Raw genomic sequence first — 20,918 nt, 5'->3', positions numbered from 1 at the left:
GTTGCCAAACCTGCAGATTTGTCACTGTCTGTATTCCAGATATCCAGCATCCGATTTTTTTAAAAACCTGAATCTTTGTTCTTTTGGTTGTCAGTTTTTTTTATTAGCTCCTAAAAGTCTTAGGTTAACAACGATAAACATGATTTGTGCTCCAAATTAAAAGTGAAGTGAATTTTTCATACTTATTAACCAGCAGGAGCTTCACCTTCAAATTTTTCATTTAGAAAGTTGTAGGCAGTGTAACTTCATCTCCCAGATTTGCACAGCAAGATGAAGCATCTTACTACAATTGGAAAATTACCATCCAAAATGTTTATTTGCATCAGGGACATAATACAAACAGTCAAGCAGCTTCTAAAATATCAAATACATTACAGAAGTGACAGTTTACAATTGTTCACTGTGTACATAATTGGAAAACAAGATCACTAAAAACCTACAATACACCATTACATAGTTTTTAAAAGCAGATAGTTTGTTGTTTTAAGATGCATTAGATGAATTCTGCTGTTCAAGCTGAACCAGAGAAGCACAAATCTTCAAAAACATGACTGAAATGTCCCACAAGGGTGTGTTTAATGTTTGAATGGGTAGTCCTTGTGCCCAACACACCTAAATAAACAAAAAACACAGATGATAGTTTCAATAATTCAAGAGGAATATTTTAATTCCCTCATACCAAGGAAAATTTACACACATTGCATGAATATTACATTTGAACTTCATCCCAAAAGATGAGCTTTTACACCAGAAGTTCCTGTCTGCCAACCATCCAAAGTACACATCATTTCAGACTGATGTGAATACAGCAAGTACCATATTTCCTTACCCAATCATAATGAAGAATCTTTAAGGACCAGCACTGATGGCAGTTAGGACACTGCATTCTAGGTTTCTGTAACTAATGTGTGTCATTGAAGATAGGAAGCTATTTGAAACTATTCTGCAATTCAATAGGATTATAGCTGATCATTCCATTTAGTACCCTGTTCCCACTTTCGCCCCATATGTTTTGGTTCCATTAGCCTCAACAACTATATCAAACTCTTTCTTGAAAGCATTCCATGTTTTGACCTCAACCACTTCCTGCAGCAAAGAATTCCAGGTGCTCACCATTCTCTGGGTGAAGAAATTTCCTACCTGGCCCTAAATTACCTACCTTGTGTTCTTAGAAAAAGTAGTGAAATAAAAGGCAGAAATTTTTTTTAAAAATTTCATTCCTTTAAATTTCCAAAGAATTAACAGTCTGAAGGGATTATATTCCACATTTGTACCTGATTTTTTTTGAATGAGAGAGATTGCTTGGTAATGACCAAATCTCATACTGTTGAAAGAATACTTATCAGAATTGACATGTTTAATATTTACTAAATCAGCATTTTCTCCAACCATGAGAATATCCTGAGTCACACTGTGGAGCAGACAATATTAGAGAGCAGAATCCATTCTCCTGACTGTGCCAGCCTTACTTCAAAAAATTCCTTTTCATTCCAGAGTAGCTTCTTGCACAATGGTGCTATGGTCAACTTGCCCATTCACTATTCTTCCTAAAGAATTCAGTTAACTCTTCCCTGATGCCCTAAAGGGTCTATTTGCTCAGTTGGAGTCTAAGCAGCTCTCATTGTTAAGTCAAGCTATGGTCAAATACAATCATAAAGGCACCACAGAAACATCTACATGCTGCAGCTATGGCACATCATCTTCCTGCTATGCCCAAGTCACTTGAACTAATTAGTTGTAAGTCAGCTTCTCAGTTCAAATACTGGTAATCTAAAAATAAAGCAGCATTATCCCTTCTGCAATTGTTACTATTTACAAAACAGTCTACAAAATGTTGCACAAAGATTTGTATCAAAAGTAAATGCTGCTATCAACTCACCAATGCATTGGGCAGTATCTCCAATTCTTGTTAAAGGAGAGGATAGTCTCCATTTCCTCACCAGTCAACTCAAAATCAAGAACCTATATAAAGCACAAACCTGTTTTTATAAATGGGACAAAAACTACAAAAATGTGGTGTAATACCACATACTACCACTACCTAAGAACAAGCATAAAGAATCTTTTAATTGGGAGCCCATTTAAAATAAATATTCAGACATACCAGTAAGCTAGTGAGTAATCATGGCACCTTGGTCTTCACAGGGATCCCAAGATGGCCAGTTTTCTAAGTTTTTTTAAACATCCCACATTTCTCTCATCTTCAACTGAATGAAGTCTGGTACAGAATGAAGAAATTCCAAGTAGGTGCTGGTCCAACACATTTCAGTCCCCTGTACCCACTATGCCTTGGAATTTATTTCCCCTCACTTACCTGAAAATTTTCCTGAATGCGACTTTTAGTAACAGATTTTGGAATTACAACCAGACCTCTCTGAATCTGGAAACGAATCAAGACCTGAAAGAAAAAAGAAAATGAAAACTAGATCAAACACACTTCAAACTACAAAGTGAAGGACAATTACATTCACTCTTAGGAGGCTTACATTACAGTCAGTCTGCCAGGAAGCATCTCAATTGGGATGAAGCATCTACCTACCTGTGGAAGTGGCAAAATAAGATGGTTTGGTGTAGTAAATAGCAGCTTGCAATTCTCTCTTCTACAGAGGGGGCCTTAAATGCTTTTTGCAGAGAGCCCTAGAACTTAAGAGTCACAGATGTACAGCATGGAAACAGACCCTTTGGACTAACCTTATCCATACAGACCAGATAACCCAACCCAATCTAGTCCCAACTGCCAGCTCATATCCCTCAAAACCCTTCCTATCCATTTACCCATCTAGATGCCTTTTAAATGTTCTAATTGTACTAGCCTCCACCACTTTCTCTGGCAGCTCGTTCCATAAATGTACCACCCTCCGTGAAAAAAGTTGCCCCATAAATCTCATATCTTTTCCCTCTCACCCTAAACTTATGCTGTCTAATTCTGGTCTCCCCCACCCCAGGGAAGAGACTTTGTCTATTTATCCTATCCATGCCAGACATGATTTTACAAGCCTCTATAAGATCACCCCCTCAGCCTCTGACGTTCCAGGGAAAAAACAGCCCTAGCCTATTCAACTTCCCCAACCCTGGCAACATCCTTCTTTTAACCCATCTCCTACCTCCCAGGACAGAAATCCATCAAACAATTGTGTACTATAGATAAAACAAAGTAACACCATACATACTAACATTCCATTAGTATAAGAACTGTGTATAGAAGGGCTAAAGTAAGAACTGTATTTTGGGATACTATTGCTGCCTCAACTGGTGCTGTGCTCCTGAATAAGAGACTATTTTGGCCACTCACTGCTTCCGGTCATTTAGACAATTCCAGATGCCTTTTAAAATGTTGCAACTGTACTAGCCTCCACTACTTCCTCTAGCATGTCATTCCATACATGCACCACACTGCCATGAAAAGGTTGTCCCAGCAACATCCAGCACCACACATTTATCTAAATTAAACTCCATCTGCGACTCCTCAGCCCACTGGTCCATCTGATCTAGATCCCATTGCATTCAAAGGTAACCTTCTTTGCTGTAATTATGCCTCCAATTTTGGTGACATCTGCAAACTTACTAACCATACCTCCTATATTCCCATGCAAATCATTACATAAACGTCTTCCATTTAAGTTTGAATGCTTCAATCCAACAGGGAACCAGTGGTCAAAACCAGCAAAATGAAAAGAAACAATGGACGTAATGTTCCCTCTATTACATAAGAGATGGGTATGCTAATTGGACAGCTCGCTTTGCAATGTAAAGTGACACCAACAACATAGGCCGATTGGCTGGTTCCCTGTTGGATCCCAGATATAGACCAGGCACACATCCACTTCGCATTTGAAGCATCCACTCACACTGATGCCTTCAAAACTCTAAAATTAAGTTTTAACATGCTGTCACATCAGAATTAAATTATTATTACATCAAGAGGGCTGAATGTAATGTCAGGATCTTTAAATATAGCATAGCAAGTAGATTCAATTTTTATAAAAATACAAGAGATAGAAATTACATTAAATAATGCATGCCCTTAAAAGAAGAACCTTAATTCGAGTTGATCTAAATCCCCAAACCGATTCTAACATTCCCCCATATATGGGAGGATTGGAGTTTAAAACGTTGACATTTTAGGCTTCATGGTAGCTGGAATGTGTAAATGAAGGCAAATATATTTGAAGTATTAAAACTTGCACAGCTGAAAGATTATGATTAACAGCAAAAATTAAATATCTGGAGTGAAGTTATTGCAGTCATAACATAATTAAAAAGGAGCACACTAACTAGTCATTCAAGTCTGTTCTGCCAGACACAGATCACAGCTCATCAATTTGTCCTTTCCTTTATCATTATAATCACAAATTCCTCAAGGAGCTAGAAATCCGCAAGCTTGTCTTGAATATATTCATTAACTGACAACTCAAGAGTTCTTTGGGGTAGAGAATTTTGAAGAATCACAATACTTAGAATGAAGAAATTTCTCCTCATCTTTGTTCTAAATAGACAAACCTTACCGAGAATGTGAATCCTAGACAGGGCTGCCAGAGGAAATATCCCCACCCAGTATCTACCGTGGAGTTTCACGTGGTTTGAAAGTTTCATTCTTCTAAGGTCAATGATTTTAAGTTATTCAAACTTCAGGGGTCATTCCCTCACCCCAATCCCTTTGGTTATTGCCAGGAACCAACCCATTGTAAATTGAATGTTGATTACAAATACTTGAAACATTATTCATTAAAAAACTATGAGACAAATAAACAACATTTTAGCATTATGTAAATTATTAAGAGCAATTACAATCATTGCTACTGCACCTATACCAGAGTACAATGAATGCTCACATACTTGTGCTGCTGTTTTACCATGACTTCGAGCTATATTTTGGAGTGTAGGTTCCTCGAGAAGCGTAGGGTCGTCATTTTTTGCCCTGTTGAGAAATTAAAAGGAAATTAATGTATTCAAGTTTGCACATTTCCAAGCATTGAAGTCTTCGCAATTGATTCACAATTGAATATTCATGTTAGCAAGTTCTTTTGGCTGACAATCAGCAAATGCAACCTTCATTAATGCTGTCCCAAAAAATATCATTTGAAACTAGGTGAATCATTCTTACAAAAAGAGCACTCAGATAAAACAGACTGAATAGCCTCTTCCTCTACTGTTGCAATTCTATGATTTGCATTTGCAGTGATCATTGATTAGAATACACCATAAGTAGAGAGTGGGCACAACTTTGACTCAAAAGTTCACTAGGTGAATCATTCTTACAAAAAGAGCACTCAGATAAAACAGACTGAATAGCCTCTTCCTCTACTGTTGCAATTCTATGATTTGCATTTGCAGTGATCATTGATTAGAATACACCATAAGTAGAGAGTGGGCACAACTTTGACTCAAAAGTTCTGCTTTTGATTAAAGTTGGACAGTCCTATAGCTCTAACATCACAGAAGGGCACGGAGGTTCCTTTTGAAATATTTTTTAGAAAACAGATTCGGATATTGATAAGACAAATTTCCAGGAGTTAAAGAGAAACTGCATCCAAAGTTACAGAATAGGTGATTATCAGCTATCTTTAACAATTCACTTTCACAAACATAAATCACAAGAGAATTCAAAAAGGTCAAGCAGATTTGGGACCAAAACAAGAAAGACATACCCAAAGCAAAAGTCATGACCTGTGCGCTAAAGGAGTAGTCTGCAAAAAAAAAAAAAATTGAACTAAACAGCTACCAAATTAAGTGTTTGCGTAACAAAATGTCACTATGCTCAAGGACATAGGTGACTTTGTTGACCGAAGGAATTTGGAAATTCCACTCTGCAGGAAGCTATTAATAAAGTACACAACCAAAGCTCTCCTTTCACAACCAGCTTTCTTTACACTAGCAGGATCATAAAACTAAAAAAGTACATAGAAGTCCCTGTATAAATGATTGAATATCTACAATACAGAAGAGCAGCTTTTCCTTAACTACATTGTATGGTGATTAATAAGCTTATATCTCAGATACCATGGTCTATCTGGAGATCCCAATGGGCTATAGGCAGTCACAACAATGCCTTTTGAATGGCAATAGGAGATCAGATCTTCTTGAGTCAGGTAAGGGTGACATTCAATCTATTAAAGCATCAAAACAAGAATAGGCATCAGATGTAGTTTTGCAGAGAGATACATTGCCAGCTACTGAGTGTTCTCGAAAGCTATAGTAAAAATTAAAAGCTGGAAGCCAATGATTTAATCTTCCCATTACCTGGTTGACTGCTGGCTTATGTTTCAGATTTGGTTTATTAAGAATCTGACAAATCTACATCTGATTAAAGTTGGACAGTCCTATAGCTCTATCCATTCCTTTATCAACTAAAACTTCCATAGCCTCCCAAGTCCCTCTCAGTCTGCTGTGGTCATGTGTTCTCTCCATGAGACAGCCATGTTAGAGGCACTTCAATAACAACTCAATTCTGATCAGAAAACTGACACGTGAACACAATTTTCCCTAAGAAAATATCCTGGCTGGCTTTTCTTAATTAACCCATATTTTTCAAGTTACTGTTTACAAAATGCTGAACAATTGTTTCGAGAATTTTCCACACTACCAAAGTTAAACATCAGACAGCTTTATCAAGACTGCTATGGGTAAGGTTGAGGGCCTGAGTGCAGGAGTGAGTCTGTGATAAGCTTCATTTGAGAGGAAGATCCAACCAAGATGTGATGCCTCAATGATAGAATAACAATCAATTTTCATACATGAATATCAACCACTAGGGTGACTGGTACTGGAGGGTGCCCAGTCTCTGCAGGCATTGTAACCTGAAGGCATTGACTCCTACTTCAGGTTAGGACTTTAGTACAAATACTACTATCTCAGTGTGGAGTTTAATGATCACTATTTACAATCTGTGTGTAAGGTTAATGAGCTGAGTTGTATGGTGTTTGTCCACAAATTACCTCATTGAAAACAAGCAAGCCTCAGGTAGACAGCTCTACGCATAGCTGTATTGCTGCTCTCAGATAGCACCAACTATACAATTTCAGATTAGCAATCATTAAAAAGGCACTATTCATGTTGCTTCAGTCTTACACCAATAAATTAACATAGAACATAGGATATAGAACATAGAACAGTACAGCACAGAACAGAACAGGCCCTTCAGCCCACGATGTTGTACTGACCATTGATCCAAATGGCTGAATCATTGTTTAAAACACCCTACTCTGCTGTCAAGAGTTTAAGCTATTACTGTAATTTTACTTATTTTTATGCATCTTAATTGTTTAATTTCTCCAAAATCAGTTTAGAAAGCACAAAAGGAGACTAGTCAACCCATTAAGTCTATACTGGCCCTCAATGTTCAATTCACCTAGTACCATTCTGTTTTTTCCCCATGACCCCGCACATTCGGATTACCTTTTGAATGTTTGACCCTCCACCAGGGTCTCAGGTGGCTCATTCCAAACAGTAACCATGTCTTGCATCTGTTTCCATGCTGTACACCTCTATGAGACTATGACTCTATGACTAGGTGAATCATTCTTACAAAGAGCATTCAGATAAAACAGACTGAATAGCCTCTTCCTCTACTGTTGCAATTCTATGATTTGCATTTGCACAGTGATCATTGATTAGAATACACCATAAGTAGAGAGTGGGCACAACTTTGACTCAAAAGTTCTGCTTTTGATTAAAGTTGGACAGTCCTATAGCTCTAACATCACAGAAGGGCACGGAGGTGTCTTTTGAAATATTTTTTAGAAAACAGGTTCAGGTATTGATAAGACAAATTTCCAGGAGTTAAAGAGAAACTGCATCCAAAGTTACAGAATAGGTGATTATCAGCTATCTTTAACAATTCACTTTCACAAACATAAATCACAAGAGAATTCAAAAAGGTCAAGCAGATTTGGGACCAAAACAAGAAAGACATACCCAAAGCAAAAGTCATGACCTGTGCACTAAAGGAGTAGTCTGCAAAAAAATTGATCAACTAAACAGCTATCAAATTAAGTGTTTGCGTAACAAAATGTCACTATGCTCAAGGACATAGGTGACTTTGTTGACCGAAGGAATTTGGAAATTCCACTCTGCAGGAAGCTATTAATAAAGTACACAACCAAAGCTCTCCTTTCACAACCACCTTTCTTGACACACACAGGATTAGAACTAAAAAGTACATAGAAGTCCCTATATAAATTATTAAATATCTACAATACAGACGAGCAGCTTTTCCTCAACTACATTTTATGGGGATTAATAAGCTTATATCTCAGATACCATGGTCTATCTGGAGATCCCAATGGGCTATAGGCAGTCACAACAATGCCATTTGAATGGCAATAGGAGATCAGATCTTCTTGAGTCAGGTAAGGGTGACATTCAATCTATTAAAGCAACAAAACAAGAAAAAGCATCAGATGTAGTTTTGCAGAGAGATGCATTGCCAGCTACTGAGTGTTCTCGAAAGCTATAGTAAAAATAAAAAGCTGGAAGCCAATGATTTAATCTTCCCATTACCTGGTTGACTGCTGGCTTATGTCTCAGATTTGGTTTATTCAGGATCCGGCCAATCTGCTCCTCATTAAAGTTGGACAGTCCTATAGCTTTAACCATTCCGTTATCAACTAAAGCTTCCATACCCTGTGAAGAAAAAAAACTGTTGTTCTTAAAAAAGTGATAATAATGCCTGACTAACAAAGGAATCTCTAGGGTAGTTACAGTTGACAAAGCTAATGGATCAGCTTTCTTTTTGGGATGGGTTGTTTGGGGTTATCTTTTAAAAGAATAAAAGTATCGCTAGACATTTTATTTCAAACTCCAAATACCTTTCAATCTTGAATAGCTGAATTTTGATCCAATGTCTGAATTGAGCTGAACACTTACCTCCCAGGTGTCAAGAAAGTCAGTGTCACTTGGTATTATCAAGTTATTCTCATCCAGAGGAAGATTCTCACCACCAGCCTTAAAAGAGATGTTTAAATATTATTTAATACTACATTACAAGAGAATAGAAATTCTAGTACAAGAAAAAGGTTGTTAAGTAAGATCTGACAAAAGTTGGTGAATAGAAGAGAAGATTTATTTATTTAAAAACTTATCAATTTTTGCATATATCACAAATCAGTCTACACATCTCATTTCATGCATTTTTCAAATCAAAGATTCACAGCTTCAGTAACTTTAACCAGATGTATAGCACACTCTAGATTTCTGGGGCACAGGTTTCCTCACACTCCTCTTGAACTCCCTCACAATAACATACTGTTTTGTGGTTCACCACTGCTATCCATAAAATTCACTCCCTCAGCCTTCCTTTGGCTTCAACTATTAGTTATGATTGGAGTTGTGATACTACTGGACAAGTCAGATCCCACAATGAAATCTGGCCTGAAATCATTGTTATCATTTCAGTTAACATGGTGGTCATTCACTGAAACAAAAACAGTCACAAGCCGACAGATTTTCTTGAGAACAGAAGTTCATTATACAAAAAAGGAAAAATTAGGAAGCGATGATACCTAGAAATGCAGCACTAACAGGAAAAAAAACTCTTGATACACCTAGCAAATAAACTTTAATTTATTCCCCAAGACCATTTTAAGAAATTCAAGGCCAGAGAAATTACCCCTCCACATCAAATCTTGAAGTTTGACATAACTGACTCTCTGGCCATCACAATGTCAGAGACCACGGGAAAGGAGAAGCGTGATTCTGTCAGCTGGTTCATTAATGCTCTGAGCAGAACGCCTCAATTGCCAGATCGTACCAAAAACAGACTCTGGTCAACAGAATAAGACTCTGGTCAACATATTTAAGTGTACAGATATGGTTATTGCATCACAGACATTCATGGGGTTCAGTGTATTTCTGAATGAAAAGTTCAGGAGGCTCAGGGTCAAGCAGTTGGACTGCACACAGCAGGCTTATACTCAAGGGTCACAAGGTATGCTAAGCTCAGAGATATAGTTCAATATGTCTCTCTCTAATGCTGCAACATTCATATCCTGTCCTTTGAGCCCTCCCAATCAAACCCACAGGCTTTATACCACCAAGGTCCCCACTCAACCAGACTATACAAGTGCACACCACCAACACTTACTCCAACTTTCATGGTTGGCTATGTTCAACATTGTACCATGACAGTGGAGAAACACAAATCGGAAATGTGAATATTAATGGAGGTGAAATTAACAGCTAATGAAGTGGTTAGAAGAGTAACCCCTATTAGCAGGCATCTCACTGCTCCTATAAGAGAAAATCTTGTCTCAACATTTAAAACGTTGATCAAAAATGAATCAATGAATTGCTCACCACAGCCCATGTTGGTCAGGACCCTATAGGCTTCCATGCCATCTTACTATATTCTTCAGCTTTGATTCCCAAAAGGCTTTCCAAGAGGTGCTGCACTGAAGGCTGCTAAATAAAGGCTTATGGTGTTACAGGCAAGATCCTGGCAAGGCTAGAGGATTGGCTGACTGAAAGGATGACAACCAGTGACTAGAACTCCATAGGGGTCAGTGTTGAGACCACAACTATTCACGTTCTTCAATAATGCTCTGGATAAAAGAACTGAGGGCACTGTTGATAAATTTGCAGATAATGCAAACAGTGTGGATGCTACCGAAAGGCTGCCACTACAGGAGTGGCAGATGGAAATCAAAGTGGAAACACTTTGATAGTCTAACCTCCATAGTGCCTATCTTCTAAACAGGGAAAAGCTTCAGAAATCTGAAGTACAAAGGCACTTAAGGAGTCCTCTTCAGGATTCTAAGGTAAACATGCATGTTCAACTGGCAGTTAAGAAGGCAAATGCAATTTCAGGGACACATTTCAAGAGCGCAAGAATACAATAGCAGGGGTATACTAGTGTGGCTGTGTAAAGCTTTGGTTAGTCCATATTTGGAATATTGTAAGCGGTTTATAGGTCCTGTATCAAAGAAAGGACAGGCTGGCAATTCAGCGTGACCAGAGGAGGTTCACAAGAATGATTCCGGGATGAAGGGCTTGTCATAAGCAGTTGAAGACTCGGTCTGTACTCAATGAAGTTTAGAAGGATGAGTGGTGGTGGTATTGGTGGGTGGAGAGTCTCATTGAAACACAAACTGAGAGGCCTGGATATAGTGGACATGGGGAAGATGTTCCCACTAATGAGAGAGACTAGGACCTGAGGGCACAGCCTCATCGTGACGGGACAACTCTTTAGAACTGAAATGAGGAAGAATTTCTTCACTAGAGATAGGTTACATTTATGGATCTCATTTGATGTAGGTGGTGGTGAAGGCCAAGTTATGAGTGTATTTAAGACATAGATTGATAGATTTTAGATCAGTAAGGGAATGAAAAGTTATGGGGAGAAGGCAGGAAAATGGGGTTGAGGAACATATCAACCATGATCGAATTGTGGCACAGACTGGTAGGCTAAATAGCCTAAATCTGCTCCTTTATCTCATGATCTGAGAGATCAACTTTAGATATTTCTCCCTTGTCCCTAGTTAGTTTAAAATTCTCCCATATCCCAGTTATACATTGTAGACAAGTTGTTGGAGGGAATCCTGAGGGACATGATTTACTTGCATTGGAAAGGCAAAAACTGATTAGGGAGAGTCAACATGGCTTTGTGCATGGGAAATCAGATCTAACTAGTTTTTTGAAGTGGATCAATGAAGGCAGAGTGGTGGACATGGTCAACATGGATTTCAGCAAGACATTTGACGAGGCTCTTCATGGTAGACTGGTTAGCAAGGTTAGATCACATGGAATATAGGGAGACCTAACCATTTGGAGAGAGAATTGGCTCAAAAGGTAGAAATCAGAGGCTTGTTTTTCAGACTGTAGACCTGTGACCAGCAGTGTGCCACAAGGATCGGGGCTGGGTCCGCTGTTCTTCATTTATAAAAGTGATTTGGATGTGAACATAGCAGGAATGGTTAGGTGGTTTGTAGACAACACCAAAACTGGAGATGCAGTGGTCAACAAAGGAGTACAATGGAACACCTTGATCAGATGGGCCAATGGGCCAAAAAGTGGCAGATGGAGTTTAATTTAGGTAAATGTGACAGGCTGCATTTTGGAAAGGCCAGCCACAGCAAGACATACACACTTAATGTTAAGGTTCTGGGCAGTGTTGCTGAACAAACAGACCTTGGAGTGCAAGTTCATAGTTCCTTGAAAGTGGAGTCATAGGTAGATTGAATGGTGAAGGCAGCATTTAAAATGCTTGCATTTATTGGTCAGTTCATCAGGTATAAGGGTTAGGAGGTCATGTGGCTGTACAGGACATTGGTTAGGCCACTTTTGGATTACTGTATGCAATTCTTATCTCCCTGCTATAAGGAGGATGTGGTGAAACTTGCAAGGGTTCAGAAACGAGGATTTTCCAGTGCTGGAGGGTTTTAGGGAGAAGCTGAATAGACTGGTGCTGTTTTCTCTAGAGCATCAGAGGCAGAGGGTTAACCTTAGAGGTTTATAAAATCATGATATGGCGAACAGCCAAGGGTTTTTCCCTGCGATGGGCGGAGTCCAAAACGAAAGGACATAGGTTAAAGGTGAGATGGAAGAGATTTAAAAGGTACCTTGGGGCCACTTTTTTCACGAAAAGGTGATGTATGAATAGAATGAGCTGCCAGAGAAAGTGCAGGAGTTTGGTACAATTACAACATTTAAAAGACATCTGGATGGATACATGAATAGGAAGGGTTTAGAGGTATATGGACCAAATGCTGGCAAATGGGACTAGATTAATGTAGGATATCTGGTCAGCATAGATGAATTGAACCAAAACGGTCTGTTTCTATGCTGTACAGCTCTATGATTATTAGAAGAACACTGATTTGAGCATGGTTTAGGTGCAGACCCACCCAACACTCAGCCCTTTCTTACCCAAGTATTAGTTCCTGTGTCATACAAACTGGAATGCATGCATCAGTAAACTCAATTGACTTCAAATTTATTGGGAAATTGCAGAGGCTCACTTGTCCCTGGTTCCCCTTACCCACCTCATTCACAATAACACTGCCCTGAACTTTACTAATATTCATTCTAAAGTGGCAATAACGGCCTCCTGATATCAAGTGTCCAAGTAACTTTGCCTTCCCTGATTCAGCGTGGGTAGTTCACCCTCCTGCTCAAATTCTGAGCTGAAATTGCTTGCCTTCAAAGACTTAGTTCAGATGGTTTTCCCCTGGATGAAAACAGTATCAAGGACATAGAACATGGGGCTGCTGTCCTTAATTGCAATATAGAATCATTGATATGTACAGCATAGAAATAGACCCTTAGGTCCAACTTGTCCATGCTGACCAGATATCCCAATCCAATCTAGTCCCATTTGCCAGCCTTGGCCCATATCCCTCTACACCCTTCCCATTCATATACCCATCCAGATGCATTTTAAATGCTGTAAGTGTACCAGCCTCCACCACTTCTTTTGGCAGTTCATTCATACACACCCACACCACCTTCTGCGTAAATAAGCTGCCCCTTAGGTCTCTTTTACATCTTTCCTCTCTCAACCTAAACCTATGTCTCTAGTTCTGGACTCCCCAACCCAGGGAAGAGATTTTATATTGCATGCAATTCTGGTCTCCTTCCTATCAGAAGGATGTTGTGAAACTTGAAAGGGTTCAGGAAAGATTTACAAGGACATTGCTGAGGCTGGGGGATTTGAGTTATAGGGAGAGGTTGAGTAACCTAGGGCTGTTTTTTCCATGGAGCGTCAGAGGCTGGGAAGTGACCAGATTGAGGTTTATGAGGGGCATGGATAGGATAAATAGACAAAGTCTTTTCCCTGGAGTGGGAGAGTCCAGAACTAGAGGGCATAGGTTTAGGGTGAGAGGGGAAAGATATAAAAGAGACCCAAGAGGCAACTTTATCACGCAGAGGATGGTATGGGTATGGAATGAACTACCAGAGGAAGTGGTGAAGGCTAGTACAATTGCAACATTTAAAAGGCATCTGGATGGTATATGAATAGGAAAGGTTTAGAGGGATATGGGCCAGGTGCTGGCAGGTGGGACTAGATTGGGTTGAGATATCTGGTCAGCATGGACGAGTGGACTGAAGGGGCTGTTTCTGTGCTGTACATCTCTGACTCTACAAGCTAAATTATATCAAAATACATACAAAAAATTAACAATTTCCCTCACTAAACTCTCACATTTGCACTCAGTTTCCTCAGTTCTGCCTGGAGAATGCATAGTCTTTGGTGCACTAGGACAGAAATCAATTGTTACAGGAGGTTACTCAGTCCATCATGTCTGCACAAACTGAGCATTTCACTCAAGGCCATTCTCTTGCCTTCTCCATAACCCTACACATTGTTTGAAAAGATACAGTCTAATCTCCTTCTGAATGCTTTGATTGAACCTGCTTCCATTCACTGCATGCGAACTTCCTTATACGATATTTGCTTCTTTTTCCAAACATTTTAAATCTTGGCACTTATGTTTCATAAATGTGACATTTCTCTCTGTTCTGCCTATACTCATGACTTTGAACACCATTATAGCTTATCATCAAGTGCAGAACCTTTAAAACTTCGCCACCTTGCTTACTAGTTCCACTACACTTTGACTCTTTGCGGTAGTCAGTGAACTTCTGAGAGTACATTACCATCCTAAAGGCTTCCTCCAACGTGGAAGACAATGGGTTATAACCTGAAGAATTTTCCCTGTCCATTTTCAACCTGATGCTGGGACTTCCTTTGATACAGAATCAATTTTGGAGGAGCTCCTGGACAATTTCTTCCTGACTGCCATAGTGCCACAAATCTCTAGAGACAGGACACAGTCACAGAAATCAATGGTAGTGTCTGCAATAGTGTCTGAAAGATACGATACCCAAGATCAACTATCAAGCTACTGCTGGACTAATCTGTGGGAAGCTCCCAGTTGTTTACTGGAGGGATTTTGCACAATCACCAAGGCTGTGCATGTTGCTTTCATTTTCTGTGCATTTTCTAGGTGGTCTATCTAGTTTCATTCCTTGAAACTTTGTGATGGCTACATACAATGGAGTAGTTTGCTTAGACCATTTCAAAGGGCCATTAAAAATCAATCACATTGCTGTCAATCTGGAGTCACATGTAAGTCAGATGTCCTGAGTGAACCTTTATAACTATCAACAACAGTAAACATGCTCAACATTAAACTAACTCTTAATTCTATGTTTTATAAAATTTAACACAAATTTTGCCAACTGTCATTATCCCTACAGCTTTAGTCTGGATTACCAGTTCCATTATGTTATTGCTTCCCCTCTTGTTTCAATTTACCTGGGCACTTGTTCACATTTTCAGTTAACTTGGATCTGGCGTGCGTTTTGAAACTCAGACATAAGATAGGCAAAGCAAGTAACAGTTAAGACAGTCCAATTAAAATTTGCTAATTTCACCATTCATATAGAATGAGTTTTAACTTCAGTATGAATTTCATGAGGGAACAAAAAAAAAACTAGAAAATCTGGCTAATTTCTAGCTAGTGGGAAAATCTATAGTTCTTATAAAAAGTCTTGCAGCCAAAAGAAAACACAGTCTGTAGATGATCCTGGAACCAAATAAGAAAGAAGCACCTACACAAGAGATAGTGAAAAAAAGTTAGACCACTGAAAATATCTAGAATGGAGGAGAATTAAAAAGTTATCATAATCAGACGGTTGCATAATTATATATGCAAGATATAAAAGCAGAAGAATTTTTTTGGTGAGAAAGTAGTAAAAGTGTATAACATAGTTGTTAGCAATCATATTATGAAGTTAATAGTGATTTTCCTGTTTAAATCTTTTACATGTAACATTGCCACAAGATTTTGTTTTTACCCAAGAACCATAGTTCTGCCAGTTAAAATAAGACGTTTGGCTTTCATTTTGTGTTAACACTACCCAACAGGATTAATACATGACAAGAAGATCCCTTAGTTTAAATGGGGTTGGAATTACTCCATCCACCAGCAGCCCAATGTTCTTTTAAATTAAATCAATATTATGAACAACCCAATGACCATATTTGAGCATTTAAGAATGTTATTTCAAAAGAAATAACAAGTCTGATTAAGGTAAGATGTGCAGACAAAGAAAACAAATGCATTCTGGTTAGACACTTTACCTTGAATCCCATGGGCCAGTGAATAAGATAGAGATCCAAATAGTCTAGATTCAGGTCAGTCAAGGTTTTATAACAGGCCTCCTTCACTTTATCTTTTGCATGAAAGGTGCACCAGAGCTAATGGGACAACAAAAATTATTAGCAAAATGACAAGATCGAAGCATGAAAAAAAATAAAATGCTCTTTTAACCTTCTCCCACATTTATTTCTCTGAAGTGGGGAATTTCTGTCAATACTTTGGAGAAAGTTAAAAAATGAATAGAAGTTCAGTGGTGGTAAATAAAATGTATTTATTTAGAGAAGTGAAAAGAAAATGCATTTCTCTTTTTTTTTAAAGTCGTTTAATATAATTTTAGTGCAACTAAAAAGTCTTATATTTGTTTCCCATCTCTAACTGTTCAAGTTACTTTTTGAACAACTGCAGCTCATGGGGTGTAGGTTCACCCAGGGACATTAAAGTCACCAATGCAGAATTTTGTAAAATGCAGTCAGTGAAAGACTGACAAGGTAGTTGAATCAGGTAGGTAAAAACAAGGACTGCAGATGCTGGAAACCAGAATCTGGATTAGTGGTGCTGGAAAAGCACAGCAGTTCAGACAGCATCCAAGGAGCAATAAAATTGACGTTTCGGACAAAGGCCCTTCATCAGCTGTATTCCTGATGAAGGGCTTTTGCCCGAAACATCGATTTTACCACTCCTCGGATGCTGCCTGAACTGCTGTGCTTTTCCAGCACCACTAATCCAGAAGTTAGTTGAATCAGGATTGTGTGTGGTTTAGAGGGGAACTTGCAAGTGGTTATTACCAGATATCTGATGCCCCAGCAAAAAAAAAATATAAATCTGGAATCCAAGGTCAATTTCAAATGTTTCAAAAATATAGCTAGTTCACCAAAGTCGCTTTAGAGATGGAAAACTGTCATACTCAGTGGCCTTGCCTACGTATGACTCCAAAACTACTAGAATGTGGTTGACTGTTAACTTCAGGGATGGGCAACAAATGTTAGCCCAGCCAGCAATACCAACTACCCATAAATGAATCAAACAAAATTAACTTTACACCTGACATCCTTATTCTTTTAGTTGGTACTGGTCACAAGTTTGAAAGATGCTGTCAGAAGACTATCAGTGGCAGTTACTGCAATGCATTACTACCATCGTGCATTGTGGAGGAGAGAATTAGTGTTTATGAATAATTTTCAAAACACCCCACTTTACCTTGCTGACAATGAAGAGATCTTCACGCTTTACTACCCCTTCCTTAATCTTCTGGTGTATGCCTTCACCCACTTCCTTCTCATTCTCATAAATATATGCACCATCAATGTGACGGTATCCTGTGTCAATGGCCGCCTTCACTGCTTCAGCCACTTGACCTTTTGGAGACTGAACAAAGCATTTGTTAGAAACCAAAATCAAATTTAAAACAAAGACTCTATGGAACAGAGGTGAATAATTGAAACTAATACGTCCTATTATTTTACAACTGTCTCTCGCTCTGGCTCCCCCTCCCCCTCTCTCCCTCCCTCCCTCCCTCTCAAGAGAATGCCTATTCACACTCAGAATACTTCACTGTCTGAAATAATGGAATTTTCTCTGATATAGATTCCATCCATGACTCAAATTTTCAAATTTATCACCCTATGTAGTGAATGAAACCAGGTGAATCCAGTTGAGTATAACATCCTTGATTGGGGCTTTAATTTGGGAAAAGTGAGGACTGCAGAGGCTAGGAGATCAGAGTCGAAAAGCGTGGCAGTAGAAAAGCACAGCAGATCAGGCAGCACTCGAAGAGCAGGAGAATCGACTTTTTGGGCATAAACCCTTCAACTTTTATTAACTTGGGCCAACCAGGAAGCCGAGCTGACCAATATTAACAGTGAATTTAGAATCTCTTCAGTTCTGGGTACTGACGCTAGGCTAGGGCTGACCACAGCCCTACAATAGATAGTATAGTGAAGGTGGTGTTTGGTACTTTTCTTTATTGTTTGTATTGTGCAAATAAATAAAGCATGACGTGGTGATGGGATACCAGCCTCTGTGTAGTTATTTCACCCTGCATGTTTGTTTCTTACAATCAGATCCATCTGTTAACTTGCCCACCTCTCTTCTAGCCCAGACACCATGGTTGGCTAACATAGTGCCACTATTTAAGAAAGGTGGTAAGGACAAGCCAGGGAACGATAGACCAGTGAGCCCGATGTCAGTGGTGGGCAAGCGGTCGGAGGGAATCCTGAGGGACAGGATGCACATGTATTTAGAAAGGCAAGGACTGATTGGGGATAGTCAACATGACTTTGTGTGTGGGAGATCATGTCTCACAAACTTGATTGAGTTTTTTGAAAAAGTAACATTGAGGATTAGTGAGAGCAGAGCAGTAGACATGATCTATATGGGAGACTGGTTAGCAAGGTCAGATCTCATGGAATACAGTGAGAACTAGCCATTTGGACATAGAACTTGCTCAAAGGTAGAAAACAGAGTGGTGGGGGAGGGTTGTTTTTCAGATTGGAAGCCTGTGATCAGTGGAGTGTTACAAGGATTGATGCTGGATCCACTACTTTTTGTCATTTATATAAAATGATTTGGTTGTGAGCATAAAAAGGTATTGTTAATAAGTTTACAGATGACACCAAAATTGGAGGTGTAGTGGACAGCGAAGAAGATTACCTCAGATTACAATAGGATCTTGATCAGATGGGCCAATGGGCTGAGGAGTGGCAAATAGAGTTTAATTTAGATAAACACAAGGTGCTGCATTTTGGAAAAGCAAATATTAGCAGGACACACATACTTAATGTGTCAGGTCCTGGGAAGTGTTACTGAACAAAGACCTTGGAGTGTAGGTTCATAGCTCCTTGAAAGTAGTTGTAGCTAGATAGGATAGTGAAGGTGGCGTTTGGTATGCTTTTCTTTATTGTTCAGGGTATTGAGTACAGGAGTTGGGAGGTCATGCTGTGACTGTAGAGGACATTGGTTAGCCCACGTTTGGAACTTTGCATGCAATTCTGGTCTCCTTCCTATCAGAAAGATGTGGTGCAACTTCAAAGGGTTCAGAAAAGATTTACAAGGATATTACCAGGATTGGAGGATTTGAGCTTTAGGGAGAGGTTCAACTGGCTCAGGCTGTTTTCCCTGGAGCATCAGAGGCTGAGGGGTGACCTTAGAGGTTTAGAAAATCATGAGGGGCATGGATAGGGTAAATAGACAAGGTCTTTTGCCTGGGCTGGGGAAGTTCAGAACTAGGAGGACATAGGTTTAGGGTGATAAGGAAAAGATATAAAAGGGACCTAAAGGGCAACTTCTTCATGCAAAGGGTGGTGTGCATGTGCGTGTGGAATGGGCTGCCAGAGGAAGCGGTGGAGGCTACTACAATTGCAACATTTAAAAGGCATCTGGATGGGTATATGAATAGGAAGGGTTTGGAGGGATATAGGCCAAGTGCTGGCAGGTAGGACTAGATTGGGTTGGGATACCTGGTGGGCATGAACAAGTTGGACTGAAGAGTCTGTGTCTATGCTGAACATCTGTGACTCTACGACCATTGTCAGCATTTGTAACTCCATCTTTCTGCACACAACCTCTTCCTCCTACTCTTCCACCTATCCACACATTGCTTTTCGCGACATATTTTAACAATTCTTAAAAATATTCAAATAGTGTTCCATTCCTAGTGCCACATCTTTGCAAGTGGATCACTCCAACTCAGTCATCCACTCTCCAGCTTTCATTAGTCTTACTGTATTCCCATCATCCCACACAATGCCTTTTCAGCCTGACTACAAGCACCCCATTTTGAAAATACAATTCCAAATCTCTACAAATTCATCCCTCAAATGAATCATTCTAAATATACATTTTTCTTCCTCGCTCAGTGACAAAGGTTAGAAACATGCCAAGGTTCAGATTATACCTTAGGATTCATTTACCAAAGAAATACAGATATTAATTTATGAAGTTTTCAAACTGATTTCCACACTGTAAATAATCTAATCTGATCTATCTCTTGCTTACTTTAAGCCCAAGACACATTGTTTGTAGTAGTTTTGAAACAGGTTTTGGTATATCTGAAATCAGACAGCTGATAGTTAGCGTGCAACTCAATGGCTATATAAACCTGCTTTCACAACATTCCGTATTGAATTGCCTGAAAATCTATCCTTGGTCTTTTCCTTAACAGATCCTTTAGAAATAATTTGTCACTTCCACTTCTCTCCCACTTCACACACCTACAGTACATGTGAATGTAAAAAAAACAAAAGTTAGATTTTCCCCTAAACAGATCCAAAATGGTGAAATTAAAGCAGAAAAAATGTTGGAACAATTCCACTATCTCCACCTGGAGAGAAACTGAATGAATATTGTAAGATGATGATCCGATAATCTTTTGCACCCATTTAAAGATTTGGCCTAACTTGCTGAAAATACCCAGCATGGTTTTGTTTTAATTTCAGGTTTTCTAGTAACTGCAGCATTTTTTTAAAAACTTGTATCAGAATGACAGATATCAATGTTTAGCTACCAACAACAAATTCTGCTCACATGTTATGCAATTCCAGCCTGCCTCAGAAATAAAATCAAAACATTAGATGGATTCCTGGGATGGCAGGAGTGATGTATAACAGACAGAAACTGTTAGAAGAATGAAGGGAATATCAAAGAAATCCAGAAGAATCTCACAGGACGAGACAGGGCAAACACAAAGGATGCACCCAAAAATGATTGAGGGGGGTCACAGCTTAAGAAAGTAGGGCTACTACTGCAATGTAGTAACCCTACATTCCCCCCACAACCCCAATCCAGCACCCACCCTCCCTGCCCTTTCCCCCAACCCCCCTT

At 39.2% G+C, this 20,918-nt stretch overlaps 1 protein-coding gene across 3 annotated transcripts in view; it reads right to left on the bottom strand.

The window, feature by feature from the left end:
• Positions 1–297: 297 nt before the first annotated feature.
• The window catches only part of LOC122559457 (aldo-keto reductase family 1 member B1-like), a 21,682-nt gene continuing 1,061 nt past the window's right edge, over positions 298–20,918 (bottom strand). Inside the window, exons 2-10 of one of the 3 annotated variants that reach the window (XM_043708912.1) lie at positions 17,298–17,465; positions 16,082–16,198; positions 8,866–8,943; positions 8,500–8,622; positions 8,260–8,366; positions 4,837–4,918; positions 2,315–2,398; positions 1,880–1,962; positions 298–612 (exon numbers count right to left, since the gene is read on the bottom strand). In XM_043708912.1, coding sequence (XP_043564847.1) covers positions 576–612; positions 1,880–1,962; positions 2,315–2,398; positions 4,837–4,918; positions 8,260–8,366; positions 8,500–8,622; positions 8,866–8,943; positions 16,082–16,198; positions 17,298–17,465 — 879 coding nt within the window. In that variant the 3' untranslated portion in view covers positions 298–575. Of the gene's footprint in view, positions 613–1,879; positions 1,963–2,035; positions 2,219–2,314; positions 2,399–4,836; positions 4,919–6,000; positions 6,108–8,259; positions 8,367–8,499; positions 8,623–8,865; positions 8,944–16,081; positions 16,199–17,297; positions 17,466–20,918 lie in introns of those variants that run through there. The other 2 variants (XM_043708913.1, XM_043708911.1) reach the window with 2 other exon arrangements.

The sequence above is a fragment of the Chiloscyllium plagiosum genome, chromosome 19, assembly GCF_004010195.1.
Source record: "Chiloscyllium plagiosum isolate BGI_BamShark_2017 chromosome 19, ASM401019v2, whole genome shotgun sequence".
NCBI lineage: Eukaryota > Metazoa > Chordata > Chondrichthyes > Orectolobiformes > Hemiscylliidae > Chiloscyllium > Chiloscyllium plagiosum.
The sequence above is the reverse complement of the archived record's forward strand: the minus strand, read 5'-3'. Positions and strand labels throughout refer to the sequence as shown.